This window comes from Macrotis lagotis, chromosome 5, assembly GCF_037893015.1.
Source record: "Macrotis lagotis isolate mMagLag1 chromosome 5, bilby.v1.9.chrom.fasta, whole genome shotgun sequence".
Lineage (NCBI taxonomy): Eukaryota > Metazoa > Chordata > Mammalia > Peramelemorphia > Peramelidae > Macrotis > Macrotis lagotis.
Genome location: NC_133662.1, coordinates 266,918,115 through 266,934,383, shown reverse-complemented (window position 1 = coordinate 266,934,383; position 16,269 = coordinate 266,918,115). Strand labels below are relative to the sequence as shown.

The 16,269-nt window shown below is 43.5% G+C and overlaps 1 protein-coding gene across 9 annotated transcripts in view; it reads left to right on the top strand.

The window, feature by feature from the left end:
• The window catches only part of AGAP1 (ArfGAP with GTPase domain, ankyrin repeat and PH domain 1), a 647,020-nt gene that overhangs the window by 477,353 nt on the left and 153,398 nt on the right, over nucleotides 1-16,269 (top strand). For 6 of the 9 annotated variants that reach the window (XM_074189810.1, XM_074189806.1, XM_074189807.1 and 3 more), the window contains one exon: nucleotides 4,975-5,136. The exons of the other annotated variants lie outside the window; for them this stretch is intronic. In XM_074189810.1, coding sequence (XP_074045911.1) covers nucleotides 4,975-5,136 — 162 coding nt within the window. The remainder of the gene's footprint in view (nucleotides 1-4,974; nucleotides 5,137-16,269) is intronic. 9 annotated transcript variants of the gene reach the window in all.

Genomic DNA, 16,269 nt, shown 5'->3' with positions numbered 1-16,269 from the left:
CTGACAGTGCCAAGCACTGGGCAGGGTATTGGGCTACAAAGACCAAAGCCCTTCTACTAGCAGAAACTAGCATCTAGCCAGGCAAGCCTTGGACACATGGCTCCCCAGATCTGTGGAAGATGTCCAAGATCGCTGCAAGGTGATCTGGGAGTAGAAGCATAGAAACAGGAATTCTGAAGGTTAGAAGTAAAGTGCAATCCAGGCTGGGGGATGAAGGTTAGAGTCCCTTTTCTGAGTGACAGAGGGTCGATCTGGTTGGACCTGGGGGCATGGAAGAAGGAAGGTGAAGTAAGAGTAGATACTTAGAGGGGAGCCATCATTTGTTAGGGGCTGCCAGTGTCCACCAGAGCAGTTGATATTTGGATGCTACAGATGATTGAGAGTAACTGAGGTTTATTGAGTTCTGAGAGGTATGCATTCAGATTGGAGATGTGGAGACATGGGTTTGGCAGCTGCATGCAGAGAGGAAGACTTGAGGAAAGAGGGAAGGTCTCAGATTGGAAGGTGAAGGTCAGACAGAATAGAGAAGAACTCACCAAGATGGTGAGTCAGACGGAAGGGAGGGAGGATTGCCAACTGTGGGGACATGGAAGACACTGTAAGATCTCCCATCAACAGTAGCACTAGCCTGTCAGAGAATTCATCAGGTCCTCATGCACCACTAGCAGAGAAGCTTCCCAGGACTGCTCAGGGAACTAACCTCCAAGAGTAAGTGGCAGGTCTGGGGCAGGAAGAGCTGTCCAGAAAAAAGTGAGCCCCATGAGTTCTTGGTGAGAGAGATTCATGATGAGAATTTGGAATGGCCAAAGTTTACCTCAATTAAAGGGCAGCCAGGTGGCACTGCAATGGATAGTGTGCCTAGCCTGGAGACAGGAAGACGAGTTCAAATCCAACCTCAGACACGTGCTGATTGTGTAACTCTGATCAAGTCACTTAACCAAGGGAAGCCTCAGTTCATCTGTCAAATGAGCTGGAGAAAGAAATGGTAAAGCACTCCAGTATTTTTGCCAAGAAAACCCCAAACAGCATCATGGAGAGTTGAATACAACTGAAATGACTCAGAAACAACACACAGGTATGATGGGTAGAAACTGAGGCCACAATAAACTTATAATCCAACTAGTAAATGACAGAGGTGGGGTGGGATTCTATGTTTCTTATCTCTAAGTCTAGGCCTCTGTCTTAAAGGCCACAAAAGAAACAAGTGATATGGTGGCAGGAATATATTATTGACCCCTCACTAGAAAATAGATAAGAATGAGTTTGGGAAACAGAGCACAAACCTTGACTAGATGGAGACCTTGGTAGAGTTGTGATGGATAATTTTCCTTATCTAGATACTTGTTGGGTCTCCCTGCTGCAAGCAAAGTAGCTGGGAGATTCTTGATTTGCTTTCATGATCAGTCATTAACTGTGACCAGGCAACTGCTGCTCTGGACCAAAATCTCTGGAGGAAATTATTAGTTGATCTTAAGACTATGATACCATCAGGCCTTGTCCACCATGCTTCCTAGATTGGGAGATTGAGGATTTCAAAGACTTCAGAAACAGCATAGGTAGACTCCTAGGGCCTTGACTTTTGACAGAAGAAGTAATTCAAGGGATCTGAGATGCTGTCAGGTTTGGGGTTCTGAGAATACAGTTACAGATTCTTCAGATAAAGGTTAACTGTCCAAAGAGATTAGCAGAGGTACAGAAAAATCATCCACCAACTTGGATTTTAAAACAAATGCTCAGAAATTGGAAGTGAAGGAGTTGGAGAAAGTGTGATGTATGAATCAGGGCTGGAGAGACAACTCTCCAAGCCTCCTGTCTTTGGAAGAATAGTAGGGAAATAGTAAAGGAAGGAAAGGATAATGGTGACTATCACCGCCCTACAAGGGTGTTATCAGGAAAGTTACAATTTAGAAAGAACTCAGTGTGGAGGAGGACGTCTGAGGCTATTAAAGCTGGCAGAAAAGTCAGGCATCATTTGTTGAATTGTTTGGTTTGGGGCAATCCACTTCAGTGATTTGCCCACAGGCCCACAGGAAGTGAGGGTCAGAGGCCTTTCTGACCCCAGGGCTAAAGTTTGTCTACTACATCCACCTGGCTTTTTATTTATGTTCTTGGGGCCTCATACGAGAAGCTATGTATCCATAGCCTGTGACCAGATTGGGAATCACAGTGAGTCAGTCTCAATGTCAAGACCCATCCTCCCCTGGGGTATGTTGTCTTTTCCCAGGACTCAGATTGGTCCTGTAGAAGAACCTAAATATTAAATGATCCCAGATAGGAAAACAAAGGAGAATAGAGGACAATACAGATGATGACAATGGACCTCAGCATGAAGAAAGATGGATCATCATTTGGTATTGAAGTCATATTTGAATGTGGAAGGTTCCTCAGTTATTCTAAACTACTAATTCCTTTCTCTAATATGCTTAATAACTGTACTTTTATATTTTTATTGAGTTTTATATCCATGTGTCAGCTCTCCTAGGATACTGAATTTCCATGAAGATAAGCACTGTGTCCTATGGAAACTTCGTATCTCTCCTAGAACTCCTTTTAAATGTTTGGTCGATAACTTTATAGCCATCTTGGTCACCTCCCAATGAAGTCTCCAAATTCATCCCCAGTGAACACATTCTATTTTAAGGAAAACAAGTCAGGGGCAGCTAGGTGGCACAGTGGATAGAGCACTGACCCTGGAGTCAGGAGTACCTGAGTTCAAATCCAGCCTCAGACACTTAATAATTGCCTAGCTGTGTGGCCTTGGGCAAGCCACTTAACCGCATTTACCTTGCAAAAACCTAAAAAAAAAAAAACCCAAGTCAACCAAAGCCTCATGAAGACTCATGAGGGAAGAAAGGGTTATCATGGTTTTTCTGGAACCACAATTCCTTCCATTTTTATTTGAATTGTAATTCCTTTTTGTTTTCACAGACACTATTTCAGTCATGTGTACTGTTATCTTGGTTCTCTTTTCCTATACTTAATTGATGTGTCCAAGTCTTGAGCCATATTTCTCCAAATTGACATAGCTGTTTCTTATGGGGCAACATAGCCAGTAATTTCCCAACTTGTTTGGCCATTGTGTCCTGCTCTGAGTCCACTTTGTTTCCTGTCATGTGCTGCTGCTACCACAAGGGCTTCTATAAGGATGTGAGTGGCTAGGGGACCATTCCCTCTGCTTAACTTTCACTGATAAATTTTTCTGGAAGTGAAACCCCCCTGGGTTTCCTTATTGCCCCTGACTTCATCATTCCAAGCTGTTTTGGGGAATGGTTCTTCCAAAGCCCAACTTGACTAATGTGACTGTCTTCCCACAGACCCTCCAGCTTTGACTGATGCTACCTTTTATTAGCTTTGTCTGCTGAATGAATGTGAAATGAAACCTCAGTTGTTTTCTTTTGTACTTTTCTTTAGTGTTTCATGTAGCTGTTGATAGTTTTTTGGGAAAATGATTGTCAATGTTATTTTGATGACCTCTATTAGGGAGGCATTCCCCTAGCTCTCTCTCCATCATTGAGCCTATTTTGTGTCATTTTCTGATTGTTTTGTTCTCTGTGTATCATTGGTCTCAAGTCTGTGTCCCAGGTCTGCAGTCTGTCTGATATTTCTTGGTGATTTTGTTTTTTAATTTCTCTACTTTTTTGTAGTGTGTGGACAAAAGGAGAATTTACCCTGTGGTATTTAACATTCTCTCTCCTCCAAAGAGCACTGTGTTTATATTTTGAAATTAGTGATTTTTTTATATAGCTAAAAATAGAGAGGACAGCATCATAATCACAAATCGTTGTCATGGAATTACCCATAAATTATGTTTCTTTTGAATTTTATTTATATTAATGGTTATATTGTGTGTATGTTCAGATCAGGAATTAATTAAGCAACTAAAACCACTTCTGTGTTTGGCATCTGTGCTATGAGGATATAATTGAGGATTATTGTTATCAAAAACCCCTTCTTAAAGCAACATTTGGTTATAAAAATGTAGTCTGCATTCAATAAAGAGGCTAAAGCATTTCAATGTGCCTTTACCAAAGGAGTTCCATTTTGTTTTTGGTCATACCTTGTAAAATGTTTATCAATACCTTTCTTACACATTATTTCCCAATTTCTCACCTCTCACTCCCCTATCCAGAACCATCTGTTCTTACAAGGAAGAATGGTTTTTAAGAGGGGTGTAGTGGGGGAGAGAGAAGAAGGTTCAACAAAACTTGTCATTACATCAGATGAGTCCAACAGCATACTCCATGTTTCTTTGGGTGCTTGACCCTCCAAGAGGCCAATAGCTTGAGGGACGCAACTGGAGCTTCACTTCAGGTTATCATATTGGTAGCAGGTGCTGTCTACATTCAGCAGGTAGAAATAGTTGAACTTCGCAAAGATGGCGAGCAAAGGAAGCCACCAGGTTCTTTCTTGTTGATCCCCTGGGGCTTCCGTGGGGCACATTCTCAGGGGCAATCTACATCCACCCCTCAAGGTCATGGGCTACGATGTTTTTGGACAGTTCTTTAATCTAGTTGCCTTTGGCTAGTTTGCTGTCTTTTGCTCAGGTATCAGAATTACTGGTTTAGGGTCCTGCTGAATAGTGCCATTTGCAGTTGGGTTTTCATTCCTCTGGTTGAGTTGACATCAGCATCCTTGGGAGCTAAATGGAGCACCCACATGGTTTGAAAAGAGAGGAACTTTGATCCCTGCTTCCTGCCTCCGTCAGGAGCCAATCACAGCTGTTAGGCAGCTTCTTCCTCTTGAGAGATGGGCAGGCATCAGTCTTCCTTGGGATTAGGTTGATCTCAATTTTTCGGTCATTCCGAAGCTTGCTTTGTTTCCTGTGAGCCTACTTCGTCCCATTTTCCCTGGAGGGTTAAGGGTGGTGGCCCCAGCCCCCCATGGCTACTGGTGGTGACTGGTACCTGGAAATCTCTGTGATGTTCTGCAGGCCTTTCCTATGCAGTGTTGTTCACCTCCCTTATTTGTTTCTAGGGAATGTTACTGCTAGTGCATCTGTGTCTCAGATGGCCAGTGGCATCAGCTTAGTGTCCTTCAACACACGCCCCGATGGGATGCACCAACGCTCCTACTCCGTCTCCAGCGCCGACCAGTGGAGTGAAGCCACAGTCATTGCCAACTCGGGCATCAGCAGCGGTAAGAGAGGACTCTTTCCTTACAGAACACCTAGCAGCCTCCCCAGCACCCCAAGAGGGTTCCCTCCCAGCACCCCCACTCTCTGGTCCTAAGTCTGACCCACACCGGGAGAACCTAAATGAGAATCCTGCCAAGGATCCAAGCCACAACCAGACTCCCGGCTGCCTCGTGGTAGAGTGGGAAGAGCGCCGGATTCACAGTCATGGGAGCAAATCTCTTAACCTCTCCAGGCCTCTGTTTCCTCATCTGTACATTGAGGGTCCTCCATCTTGGCTCCTATCCACCCTAAATGTAGGATTCTGTGATCTTCCTTCTTTTCATCCAAGAAAAATCGAGGGGCGTATTCTTCGTGCACTTCATTGTGTATCTGCTTCCCGCTGACGTGGTACACTCCTGAGATGTCTGAGAGGCTTCCTCTTTATGGATCCTTGGTGCCTAGAACCTCTGAGCTTCCACTCCCTTCCTAATCCCCCCACCCCAGGAGAACCCCGTGGCTTCTTCACAGGGAATCATGATGCGCGTGTAAAGCGTCTGACATTCCTATGACTCCATGAATAATGCAGCGTGGAGGGAATCCTGGGTTGCCGAGGCTCGCGTTGCCTGTGGCGTTCTAGCCGTAGACTGCTCACCGGTATTTAAAGGAATTCCCACTGTTGTAGATAATCTATCAGAGAGGGGTTTAGAGTCATTTTAGCCTAATTTGTACTAATTAAAAGACTTCAGCATCCAGTCTTCCCCGTAGACCTACCAGCTGCTACAGAAGCCCATTTGCTTTGGGTAAACATCATCCTTATTTCTATTTACTCCAGACCTGGCTGACAGAACAGTGCCTGGCAAAAGCCTTAAAGGAAAATATTTCAAAACCCAGAGAGAGGAAGACACAGAATCTGTGAGTGGAGTCTAAAGGGTGCTATAGAAAGGAGGCGATGGAAAGGCCCCAACTTTGACAAAGAGAACCATCAACCCCTCAGGTGGCCCATTCCGGGCTCCAGCGGCTCCCCGGCACCAGTAGTTCTTCCTTCTCCTAGGAGAAAAGCCCATTTAGTGGATGGCAAGTGGCTGTCATCCTCTCCAAAGAGACCCTTGAAGGCTTTCTGCCATTCACCTCGAGTCTCCGGGCCTTGAGCACAGTGCAGAGAGGAAATGAATCAATTATGGTTATCATCTCCCCTGATAGTTCATAGGTGGAGCCCTGAAAGGATCAGATACATGCACCAGTATCCATCTAGTTCTTTTCCAGGCTGTGTCTTGAATCTGTGGTGAGAAGGGCCCACTCATTATCTGGAATGGGATCGCCTGGACAGGCAGATGGATTGAAGAAGCTAGGGAGTGTTGGTGGTGGCCATGATGGTAGGGATTTTTCCCCGAAATGGTTCAAAGGCTCATCTCTTAGTGCTGGTGCCCCCCACCCCGACCCCGGCTCTCTTTCTGCTGGGACCATTCTAGATGACATGCATGGCAACAGTGTGGCTGTATACCACATTTGGGAGAGCAATGCCAGACTTTCTTACTGGGAGAGAGATGCAGTGTTCCATTCTTGTAGAAGTGAGTCCAAGAGACCAGGGTCCTGGAGGGCAGAGGGCCTGGCCTCTCCTTCCTGGCTCTTGGACTTACTGCCATGACCTTGTGACGTCTTCCTCTCCTAGACACTTAAAAGGTTGCTGTTCACTAGTCCTAACGTCTTGGACAATGCGCTTTGTCATGGAGGGGCCTCTAACTGAGGCTCCTAGACTGTCTCTCTTCCTTGGATCTGCTTCACCTGACTTGATTTCCTTACACTAAAATGAGGACATTGGAGCAGGCAGCCTTTTGGGAGTTTTGGTGGGGGTGACTGTGGTGGGGAGGGGGATGTTGCAGAAGGAGGGCTCCCTTCCAGCTCTAAATACTATATCCCTAAGATAAAACTGATAAAAGCATCTCATGATTTTTGTTCCTAAGAGAGTATTGACCTTACCACAAAAGTGAAATATAAATTAAATTAGGTAAAAGCATCCTTTGAAACAAACCATCTTGAAATCCATCTTATTACTTTATCTAAAAATCCATGATTAAAAACAAGGAACTAAGCCTTTCAAGCAAATATCCTTTTGTTAGAGATGATTTCCTCTGCTTACACATATTTAAATTAGCCGTTACACCGAGGCCAATTAAGGAGATTGAGTGTTCTCTAACCCTCAGAGCTGCAAAAGTCAGTCAACTCACAGGTATTTAAAACAAGTACTCTTAGGGGAAGCGTCTGGTAATGGAGTGGGCACTGGGGGCCCACACTTGCCTTCTTGATAAGGAGGATTCAATAGGAAGCTCACCGTCAGCAGGGACATAGATAAATCTCCAAGTACATTGTATGGGAAGAATAGCAGGAAATTTGTAGGCTGCTTGGACAGGCAGGGGAAGCAGTGGTTTAAAGAAAGACCACCGTACATCACCTTTGGGAAGCTGGGGGATGCAATGGAAATTTAGTTTTAAAATGTAAAGGACCTAACTTCATATTCTGACCTGACCACTTCCTTATTAGCTATGTAACCTTAGGCAAGTCACTAATTCTGGGCCTGGGTATCCTCATCCCGTACAATAAGGGAATTGGTTTGAATAATGTTCAACATTCCTTTAATCTCTAGTCTAGGTTCCTACAAGTTTATTAATCTTGCAGGTGGGGCTTTGGATTTGTATTAGGAACAAAAAAAGGAAAGATAGGTGTGCCAAAATGCCATCAGGATGAAGAAGGTTGAGCTGGGGTGTCTGAAAGATGGAGCCTTCACAGTTTGATGGGGTCCAACTAAATGAGTATCCATCAACTTCCTTTTTTTTGTTTGTTTTTCTAGTCCTTTATTTTTTATTTTTATTAGTTGTTTTCTTAGAAACAATATGAAACAGCCAAGCAAACCACCAAACACTGGGAATACAAAGAAAGGCAGAAGGCATTCCTAACCCTTAAGGAGCTCCCAGTCTTTTGGAAAACTCTTTCTACATGTTGTGTTTGCCAAATGGGGTACCCTCCACATTTGATAATTTTTCTCACACATGTCCTCAGGTACAGTTTCAGGAGGGTGTTGTCCATGGCTCGACATGTAGCCCATACTTCAGTGTAACTGTAGGTTGATAAAATGATGGGGGGAAAAGCACGATGTATATGTACAGTTGGGAAGGGCTGATTTTTTTTTCAACTTTTGAGGCTACCATTAGCACAGACTTACAGGCAAGCACCCAAATGACCCCTCTTTTTAAATTTGGCTTTTTTGCCCTGCCCATGAAGAATTCTGAATTTGCTAGTCATAAAAAAAAGGTAACTATAGGCAGCAGGGATAGGGAGAAGAGAAACAGCCTCAGGATTCCAATTCCAGGAGCCTGGAGAACGTGCCAGCTGACTGTCGCCGACTTTGATCACAGAGAAAACACATGTCATGTTGGGCTCCCATTATTCTCGGCACCCTTTTCCCACACTAAATTAATACTTTGAGTGGCTCCAGAGAACTTTCCAAAGTCTTCCTCTCTGGCTCGCCAGGTATCCTGGGGCTCCTGCCTTTTTCAGCAGCCATGAGAGTCTCCTAATTAGATAAATTACTTTGTCGTGGGCCAAGCCACCAAACAGGAGGCGCCGCTCAATTAAGGGAGGAAAAAATAGAAAAATCCATTCTGCGCAATGGAATGCCCCACTGGTTTATGACTATTAGTGTTGGAAGGTTTTACATTTGAGTACCTGAGGTTGGAAATTAAATGTCTAATATCATTTGGCTTCGGTAACGTGAGGCCCTGTGTCTGCCCTGAGAGAAAGATCTCGACAGCTCCTCTCTGCTTCTCAGGTGGCTGTCGGCTGGAGAATGCGTCGAGTTGGGAGCGGGATCACAGTTTCGCCGCATGCCGGTTGATGCCTAGCCTAATTTTTTTAAATGTGGAAACATATTCGTCTCTCAGCTTCTGCGTTGAAGAAGGCCGTTCCAGTGGCCCATGAAAAATTAATTTTTTTACATTTTTTCTTACTCTCGTAAGTGTTTGACAGAAGTAATTTTACCAGCAAGAGAGAATAAAAACGGGTGGCAGTAAATCCCTGTCCAGGAAGCCCTTGTGTAGATTCTTTATGGACCCAGAATTGATCTACATGTCAGATCCTGATGTAGTTTAAACTGTTTATCACCCTAATGGCAGAAGGGAGACCGTGGACATCAACTTATAATCCCGAGTGAAAGAAATTGGTGTTTGCAGTCAATGAAGGGGCAGCTTAGCTTTATTGATGGATTTAGAACAATTACCTCGACAGCGGCGATTGGTGGAAGGTTTTCTGGAATCTTACCGCAAGCGCGCTTGTTGGTTTTCCCTGATTAATCATTTCCTCTCTAGGTAATTTTCTCTAAAAGTGTTATCTATGAGCTTGCGCCATGGTAAGGGAGGGAGGGCCCCCAGAAATCTCACAGGAGTCATTTTGTAGCATCCTTCCTTGTCATCCCTTGCTTCAAGGAGAAATACATTGTGTGTGCATGTGTGTGTGTGTGTGTGTGTGTGTGTGTGTGTGTGTGTGTATCCCACCTAAGCCTAAAAGATCCAAATTACTATCTTTGTATTGCAGCCATACTGGGGGTATTTGGGGGTTTCTCTTTGTGTTGCTGTTTCTGGGCAGTTATTGGATGATGCCATCCATCCTCAGTTATACTCATCTTTTCTTGAGCTTCCTAAACATGGTCCAGAATACTGAATAGGCTTTCTCAGAGACTTTGGAGTGGTATGGGGTTAAGACAGTGCCACTCCATCCGAGTTTATCTTCTTCCCCTCACTGTACCACCATCCTCATCAATTTGACAGTGGCTCCAGTCAAGCTTTGGGATGTCCATTACACTCCTCCTCAGCCTGCCTCCCATCAGATTGTCTTCCATCAGGCCATTGGACAGGAGCTGCTTTGTCAGTGATGTGGATAAATACTCCATCTATTCGTCTTTCCACTCCTGCACTGTGGAAGACTGGAGTTAGACTCATTTTCCTAATCATTTCTTAAGTTGTATTTCTCCCGGCTCACATCTACAGGGTTCTGGGTTTAGGACTGTAAATCTTAAGTAGTCCAGCTTATTTTTTGCATTCACTTTATTTTTTAATGCTCTTTTTATTGTGAAGGAGAAAAAATTTCCTCAGTGTTGTTATTCTGGAGTTGAGGTCCTTCATCATCCAATTAATCACACCTCACCAGTGGGACTCTTCTTTGTCTTGGCTCCTTAAGTGGCCTCTACCTCAGCCTTGCTCCTGAGTCACCAAGAACTCTCACTACAGCTTGGAAATTTTAAGTTTTAAGTCATGCACTATTGCCTCCCCCTTTTAATAGGTTTTAATTCTATTCAAACACAGGTAGTGTTAGCCAGAAAAAAAAGAAAATTCTTAGAGAACAGGTCTCCGGATAAACTTCTGGGGTCTTTTGGAGACTTCCTCACTTCTCTTTACCTGTATTAATCCATCAACACATTTTATCTTTGGTTTCAAAATTTCTTCTTGGTGGGATGATGTCCACCTCGAGCCAAGCTGAGCAGCTCATCCTTGAACGTCTGCTCGGTAACTTTCATGGATCGTCAAAGTCAATCAAAGGAATGATCTTCATTCATCTTTGTGGTGATGCTAGTTCTTCCTTTTCCTAACTGCAACCAAAGAAAAGGGAGAACACTAAGGGAACATACCCTTGGCCCAGCTTCCCAAGGGGGGAGAAGAGAATCACTTGCTCTTGGTTAGACCCCCCCCCCCCAGTTCTCCCCCAGTCCCATCTACTCTTCTTCACAGTAGTGCTTCCAGAGTGTGTATAACAGTGGTAACCAAATGGTGGAACTTTAACTAACGAGTACAAAGTCAAATTATATTAGAAGGAAAGAAGCAATTGCTAGGCAGCTCTATCTCAATTTCTGACCTCAGGTAAGTCATGAAACTTCTCTCAGGTTTCATATCCACATGGACAAAGTGACTTGGATCATAAAAAGTTGTGGATGATACAAAAGTAGGAAAAATAGTAAATCCTTTAAAAGAATCCAAATTCAAAAAAGATTTGACTGTGCTCTTGGAGTTGGACCAAGTGAAAAAGTCTTAGCTTAAAATCTCCATTGGACAAATTAGATAAGGAACAACAGGTTTAGACAGAGTTAATGAGAAGCAGAGTTAAGGGGTTCAAATTGTCTTCAGAGTTTAAAACAGCCAAAAATGTACTGTTAAACTTTAAAAAAAAAAAGCAGTGAATGGAAAATCATGTGTGTGTCTAGGAGTATGAGACAGCAGAGTCCCACAGGTCCAAATACATGAGAAATTTGTACAAAGCAAATTTGGGTGGCTAGGTGGCGTAGTGGATAAAGCACTGGCCTTGGAGTCAGGAGTACCTGGGTTCAAATCCGGTCTCAGACACTTAATAATGACCTAGCTATGTGGCCTTGGGCAAGCCACTTAACCCCATTTGCCTTGCAAAAACCTAAAAAAAAAAAGGCAAATGTAGTGTTCATTCAAATTCTATATAGGGCTTTTTTTCTTCCTCTGGATGGGGATAGCATTGGCCATAGCTAATCTCCTTGATCTCTAAATTGCTGAGAGGAGCCACAACTATCATAGTTGATCATCTCACAAAGTTGTTAACGTGTACATTGTTCTCTTGGTTCTGCTCCATTCAGCCAGCATCAGTTCCTGTAATTGTTTCCATGCTTCTCTGAAATCCAACTTTCATGGTTTCTTCTAGAACAATAGTATTCCATAACATTCATATAGCATGACTTGTTCAGCCATTCCCCAATTAATGGGCATCTCTTTGATTTCCAATTCTTTATACTACAGAAATAACTGCTATAAATATTTTGGAACATTTGGTACTTTTCCCATTTTTTTAATGATTTCTTCTGGCCATAGGCCTAGTATTGCTATTACTGGATCAAAGGGTATGGTCAGTTTTATTGGTCTTTGGACATAGTTCCATATTGCTCTCCAGAATGATTGGATCATTACAGTGATTCTAATTAATGGAGGGAATGTTTCCATCATATTCACCATTGGTCAGATTGCTATTGAGTTTTTTTATCCAGGTCTAATTTAAAAGAGTAATTGATGAAGTTGCAGCATCTGAAGGAAGGTGACCAAGATGCTAAAGGGTCATCAGAAGAAAACGAACCAGAAAGGTTCTGGAGAATAGAAGACTTAAGGGGGTGGGGCAGGAGAGCAGCAATATTTGGTGAGGTATTATCTAGAAAATGGGACGCCAGAGGATTCTCATAGGAGAATCAGCCAGTGGAAGTTTTGTATAAATTTTAAGACTGTCCTCAAATGGGATAGCCTGCCTTCCTGGGTATGATGCTTCTTGTTATATAGGAAACCCAGACTCCTTGTAGGCTAGTATCAGATTCCATTGATTTACATCAATCAGTATCACATCATCATGGTAGACAGGACTGGACTGTAATGTCACCAGAAGAGAATAACAATTTCCAGTCACAGGCTCTAGCATCTTAACCTGGGATCATGAATTTTTCTGCTTTGTTGTTCTGATAATTATTGGATACATGTATTTTATTTTATACATTTAAAACCATCATCTGAGAGTGAGGCTGTTGGTATTAACCAGTCTGCCAAAGGTATCCAGAACCCCCTGAAGGGGGGAGCCACCCCCCCCCAGATCTTAGTGCATTTCCAGGTGAGGGAGGTCAGACCTGACCCATGGGTCTTTCTGACTGAAATAGGAACTTTAAATATGTTTTTAAAATCTGCCAAAATTAATCTAGTGAGGATTCCTGCTCTGGTGGGAAGGTTGGGATAGCTAGTATCTGAGATCCCTGTCCCTTTCAATTCTAAGACTCCATGCCTTTTTCCCCCATACCTTCAGTGGATTTGCTCTTTGTCACCTCACCTAGTTACCACTAGCAACAGTTTCTTTACAAACTTCCTCCCCAACAAGTTCCTTGAGAAATTATTTTCTAAAAGAGTCAATATCCCTTGCAGAGAATAGAACAATTTCATTTAGATTGGTTTCCTTACAGTGGTCCATCAGCTGTATTTTGGGAGAGTCTGCTGAATTTTTTTCTTTGCTTCCACATAACCTAGGATTTCTCAGCAGGTCACACACATCTGTCAACTTGGGGTGAATTAAACAGGTGTGTATGATCTCTCTGTGCCACTACCTAGGATCTTCATTATTAATACTTAAGTCAATTGTTCAGGAAATATGAGTCCATTGTCTCAGTTTGTTCAGGCAAAATGAATAAGCCACAGTCTTGCTGTGTTTGAGGAGGCTTCTTGTGTGCATGCATTCATGCTGGGGTCTCCAGGGCTTGGAGTTAGCCTCCAACTCAAATGTATTTGATTTCCTTCTCATCTCATCTCTTAGTAGAGGGTCTGAGAGAAATGACTCCAATAACCATTGGAGGAGTAGATGGGAGGAGGTGGGCAAGAACCTCCAGTATTGCAGAAATATTGCCTAGTCTCACCCAGAATCGTCAGAAGGAGTTAATGCATATTCTACCTTGAGACATCAAGATAGTCACTGAGAATTTGTCTTTGCGAAGGCCTCCTTAGAATATCAGCAGTTCAGTGGAAAGGTGTTGCTATTGAATCTGGAGACTGAGCACCTCTGAAGTCCCATTTACCACATATATGGTGGGCCTTCCTTTCCTCATTTGTAAAGCAGTAGATCACTCAACAAGCAATTATTTTTTTTAATTTTTATTCTTATTTTTATATAATGATGTTTTTATCCATGACTAAAATATTCTTGTTTAAGAGTAAACATAATACCCCCTCCCCCCAAATAATATAGACCCACATGAGCGATCAAGTAAAGGGGAGAGAAAAAATTAAGATCTAATAATAATAATAATAATAATGATGATGAATAGGGGCAGCCAGGTGGCGCAGTGGAAAGAGCACTGGCCCTGGCTCCAGGAGCACCTGAGCCCAAATCTGGCCCCAGACATCCAACAATCACCCAGCTGTGTGACCCTGGGCAAGCCACACCAACCCCCTTGCCCTGCAAAAACCAAAAAATATATATAATAATAATAATAATAATAATAATAATAATAATAATAATAATAATAATAGTAGGGGCGGCCAGGTGGCACAGTGGACAAGGCACCAGCCCCAGAGCCAGGAGCACCCAGATCCAAATCTGGCCTCAGACACCCAACAATCACCCCACCCAACCCCATTTGCCCTGCAACCCCCCAAATAATAATAATAATAATGATAAATGTGCTATAGTCTGTGTTCTAACACCATGTGGGTGGATCACATTCTTTAGGATAAGTCCATCACAAAAGCTACTTCCATACTTTTCCACCATTGCCATTGCTGATCATTCTATTTGTACTTCCCCACTACCATATACTATATTTTCTCTCTCCTTTCACTCTGTCCCTCTTCAACAAGCAATTATTAAGAACCTACTGGGTACCAGACCATTTGCCAGGCCTCCAGATTGGAGAGATGTTTCTCTCCTCCCTACCATCCCTAAGTCTGTTGTCCATCCTAGCCATGATTCTCATTCCCTCTGTATTTCTCTCCTGGGCCATTGCTGTTGTACTAGCTACCCTTGCTTCCTTTCTCTCTTGGTGAGTTGGTTCAACTCTGCACTCTTCTTCCTGTTTGTTCCTGGACCAACCTTGGATTTGTCCACCCCTTCCTATGGGAAGGAGCAGGAGGTGGATAGGCTTGGATCCACTATAGAGATAGGTCATCCCTCGCTTGATTGTCTCCCTTAGCACAGCAGCTGTTCCAAACCTCATTACTCCATGAGCTGCCCGTAGGTCTCCCTCTTACCCAGTACCTCAACTTTTACTTGACCCAACAAACAGAGTCCATTTCCTGAGAGCTCCCCCTTCTCCATGCTTTTCTTTCTCCCATCACTCCAAACATCTCTCTCACCTAAAGAGGGGGGTCCTTCTCTTTGCCACTAACCTCACCATCATTCCCCCACACACTCAGTCTGTTGCTCATTCTCATTCTCTGTCTTCACTTCTCTTCCATACACCCCCCCACACACACACCTTTTCCACTCTTAAGAGACAGAACTCCAACTTATCAGTCACCCAGTTGGGATAGGCACCTAACTACTGGCCTTCTTCGCTCCAGATTTTTTCTAAAATGTAGGTGACAGCCTGCTACTCAGGAAGTTACAGTGGCTCCTTATTACCTCCAGGGTGAGAATCAATGTTGCTATTGGGTTTCTAAAAGTCCTTCACAGTCTGGTCCCTTCCTACCTTTCCAGGCCTCCCTCCCTACAACCCAATCTCAGTCTTTTTGCTGGTCTTCATCTACACCCCCCCCCCCCTTCCTATGACTCCACCTTGGCTGTTCAGATGCTTGAATGTGTCCTGCTTCCACATTGCATCCTCTCCAACCCCCGTTGCTAACTGCCCCACCTAGAGGACCATCCACCTACTCTGTCCAGAGTTTATGTTGACCTAGAGTCTTTCAGGTTGTCTTCTTTCCCTCTTTAGATTGTAAGTTCCCAAAATGCAGGGACTGTCTGCATTTCATTGTGTCCTTCACTTTTAGTACAGTGCCCGCTGAATTGTTTTTAATGGATGCTTGTCAACTAACTGATAACCCAGTTATACTGCTAGAAAATGGAGCTCCTCATCAGATAACTTCACACTCATCTTTTCACCTTGGTTTTGTATCTCTGGGTTTACGTTGTCTTAGTACTAGTCCCTTCTTTCTGTGAAAGCTCCAGTTGATCCTATGTGTGGGTATGTTGGTTGTACATAATCGTTTATAGTTTGTCTCTCCTGTTAGACCATGAGCTTCTTGGGGGGGAGGGTGCGGGGGGTTGTCCTTTGCCTTTCTTGATATCCCAACCCTTGGTAGGTAACAGAGCTTGGAGCATTGAGGATGATGAATCCAGGCATGTTGACTTGACCATTTCGGTTTAAGAAGAGGCTTCTCTAGATTTACTTATCCTGCCTTGAAGTCAGAACTAACACATCCTCCCTGCCCCCAGCTCAATTTGTTAGATGCACTTGCCAAATAGAGTTGGAAACATCAACTCAGCTGCTTCTGGGGCATTTCTTTATGAGCATCCCGGAATGACTTCTGCTTGTGGAAGCCATTTCTGTAATACTTGTCTAAAATTTCTAGTCCTAGAGAACCAACACTTTATCCTTCCACTCTTTTCAAAGTTTTTTGTTGTTACTGTTTTTT